This window comes from Pterocles gutturalis, unplaced genomic scaffold (genome assembly GCF_000699245.1).
Source record: "Pterocles gutturalis isolate BGI_N339 unplaced genomic scaffold, ASM69924v1 scaffold16632, whole genome shotgun sequence".
NCBI lineage: Eukaryota > Metazoa > Chordata > Aves > Pterocliformes > Pteroclidae > Pterocles > Pterocles gutturalis.
In genome coordinates this window covers 1-2,416 of record NW_010108212.1, presented here as the reverse complement: position 1 = coordinate 2,416, position 2,416 = coordinate 1, and the positions used below count along the sequence as shown (strand labels likewise).

The following is a 2,416-nucleotide window of genomic DNA, read 5'->3' as shown; positions in this document are numbered from 1 at the left end:
CAAGGCCTCTGCCCCACCTCAGACACGCCATCGCTCCCTCTTCTCCCCGCCACACTCACTTGAACTCCAGGCACTTGGTGATCTCCTTCTGCAGGTGCATCACCTCGTACAGCAAGTTCTGGAGCTGCAGGTGGTACGCGTCGACCTTCTGCTTGGCCTGGAACACAGACGGGGCCGGAGCAGGGGATGAGGCTCTGTTACCCTCCTCCCAGCAAACACACCCCACAGGGGAGTCACCAGCACCCTCCTGCCCCACACGAGCTCAGGATGGTGAGTTTTAGGGTACGCTGAAATTTTTTTGGGGAAAAAAAAGATGTTTTCAACAGCTGGGAAGCCAAATGATCGTGACATCAAACGATCTGCTCCCTTCCAGCAGGGTTCAGGGACAAGGCGCAGAAGAGGGCAGAGCTGCTGGGGCACACAGGCTGAGTCCCCTCCTGTCTCTCTGCCTCAGTCCCCTCAGCGGGACAATGAACAGGAGCGTTGTTCCCGAGCTGTGAAAAGCTCTCAGAGAGATCTGGGTAAGGAGCTTTGGGGCCAACTGCAGACACATTTCTCAGGCCTGCAGCACACCAGACTCTCAAGACAGAGCTTTCTGACTCCCCATCACACTTGAGACAGAAGGAGCTACTGCTCCTTCGTTATTCGCTGTAATTACAGCTTTTCTTACCACAGCAGTCTCCTAATAAACCTGTAATTCAAACCCCATGGCCTGATGGGTGTTTAATTCCTCCCACGCGTGTGCATCCACACTCAGACCAGGCAGAAACGGCACCGCCTCTGACCCTGCTAAACCCCACCCTGCATCCATCACCCCCCAGCCCCCTCTGCACCTCGTGGGTTTGATCTCTGCCCTTCTTCAGCCGAATATGAGCCAAGCGGTTGAGCTTCTTCAGGGTCATGAAGTGGACGCAGCTCTGAATCCGCCGCTCATCGATCTCCGAGGCCTGAGTGACAGGGGAGAGGTGTTTGAAGCAGGAGAGACGACCGGCACCACAAAGCCCCTTTGATGCAGGGACTCCCTGCGAGTCTGGTCACAAAGGGGGCTCCACACTGCGCTAAGAGCCATGATTAATGTCACCAGGGCTTCTGAGGGAGCCGCCAGATTCACAGGTCACCCCCGGAAATACCTTGGGGGGTCTCCAGGCTCACTCTAGTGATTTTTCGTGACAGCACGGACAGAGGTATTTAAGCATAAAGCATCCACCCTACTGCGCAGAGGACAGCGCAGCGCAGCCTTCCCCAGGCACAGCTCAGGCTGCTGGGCCTCTGTGGGACAGCGAGAGCCCGGCCACCCCGCTGCAGCCAGCAGGGGCGCAGTTTGTCCCCCCCAGGAGCCCCCGGCCCATTAGCACACTCCCCAGAAGCACCCACACACAATTTCGGAGAGCAGTAGCTTGGGCTGCATGACATCTGCTTGGTCAAAGACCAAATGCCTGAGATAAATCGTGTTTTATTTTATGTAAGGAAAGCTGTGCCATTTTCCTGACTCTCCTCAGAAAACGTCGCAGCTTTTGCTCCCATTCCTCTCAGATTAATAGAAGAACATCAAAGAACCGAACACATTAAATCAAGAACTGAACACATTAAATCAAGCAGTGAGGCTTCTCCTTACGTTGTCCTTGATGCCCCTGCTCTTCAGCTCCTGGATCTCTGCCATCAGCCTCTGGAGCTCCTGGCAGGTCTCTCTGTAGAGCTCGTAGTCTTTGATGGGGTCGCGGAGATCCACCTCGCACTCCTCGCTGTAGTACCTGCCATCCTGCACAGGCAGAAAGCACCTGCCAGGGCTCCTTCCTTCCACCTTCCCTGGAAAGAGCACTGGGAAGCAAACTGCTCGGTGGCGATTCTTGGCTCTGACTGTTAATTCCATGCCCGAGAAGACTTCCCCCACGGGAGAGGACTTGGTTAACGATCCCGGACACAAGCACCACCAGGCACTAAAACGCCTGGGAAGTTCAGGCTGTCTTTTACACAGTTGTTATAAATTTAAACTGGTCCTGCACTGGTATTTCTACACAAGTACAGAGGATAAACCCTGAAAAATTATTACTTCTTTCCTTTCAGCCTTGTGCCCACTCTCCCTACATCTCCAAAACAGCAGTTGGCTCCTTGAGCACAGTGTTTCCTGAGATGGAAGCAGGTTCAGAAATTCACAGCAAGAGTTTCAGAGGTGTTGGGAGCTGGCTCGGCTCTGGGGGAACACTCTCACCACTTCCCAAAGAAGGGGAGGACGAGGCCAGCAAAGAGGAGCTGTGGGAACAGCCCCCTGTACGGCAGGACAGCAGCACCCCACCGCGGCAGGCAGGCTCTGCCCGTCCCCGCAGGCAGCCCGGTGCCCTACCTGGTCGGCATCGCCCTTGCCCCGCTTGCCCTCCTGCGGGCCCCCATCTGTGCGGATCACTTTGGGTTTCCTCTT

The 2,416-nt window shown here is 55.5% G+C and overlaps 1 protein-coding gene across 1 annotated transcript in view; it reads right to left on the bottom strand.

Moving 5' to 3' along the window:
- Window positions 1-2,413, bottom strand: part of THOC5 (THO complex 5) — a gene marked incomplete at its 5' end in the record, with an annotated part of 12,903 nt that extends 10,490 nt beyond the window's left edge. Inside the window, 4 exon segments of the mRNA XM_010072544.1 lie at window positions 60-157; window positions 834-947; window positions 1,616-1,759; window positions 2,342-2,413. Of these exon segments, the coding sequence (XP_010070846.1) occupies window positions 60-157; window positions 834-947; window positions 1,616-1,759; window positions 2,342-2,413 (428 nt within the window).
- Window positions 2,414-2,416: the final 3 nt, after the last annotated feature.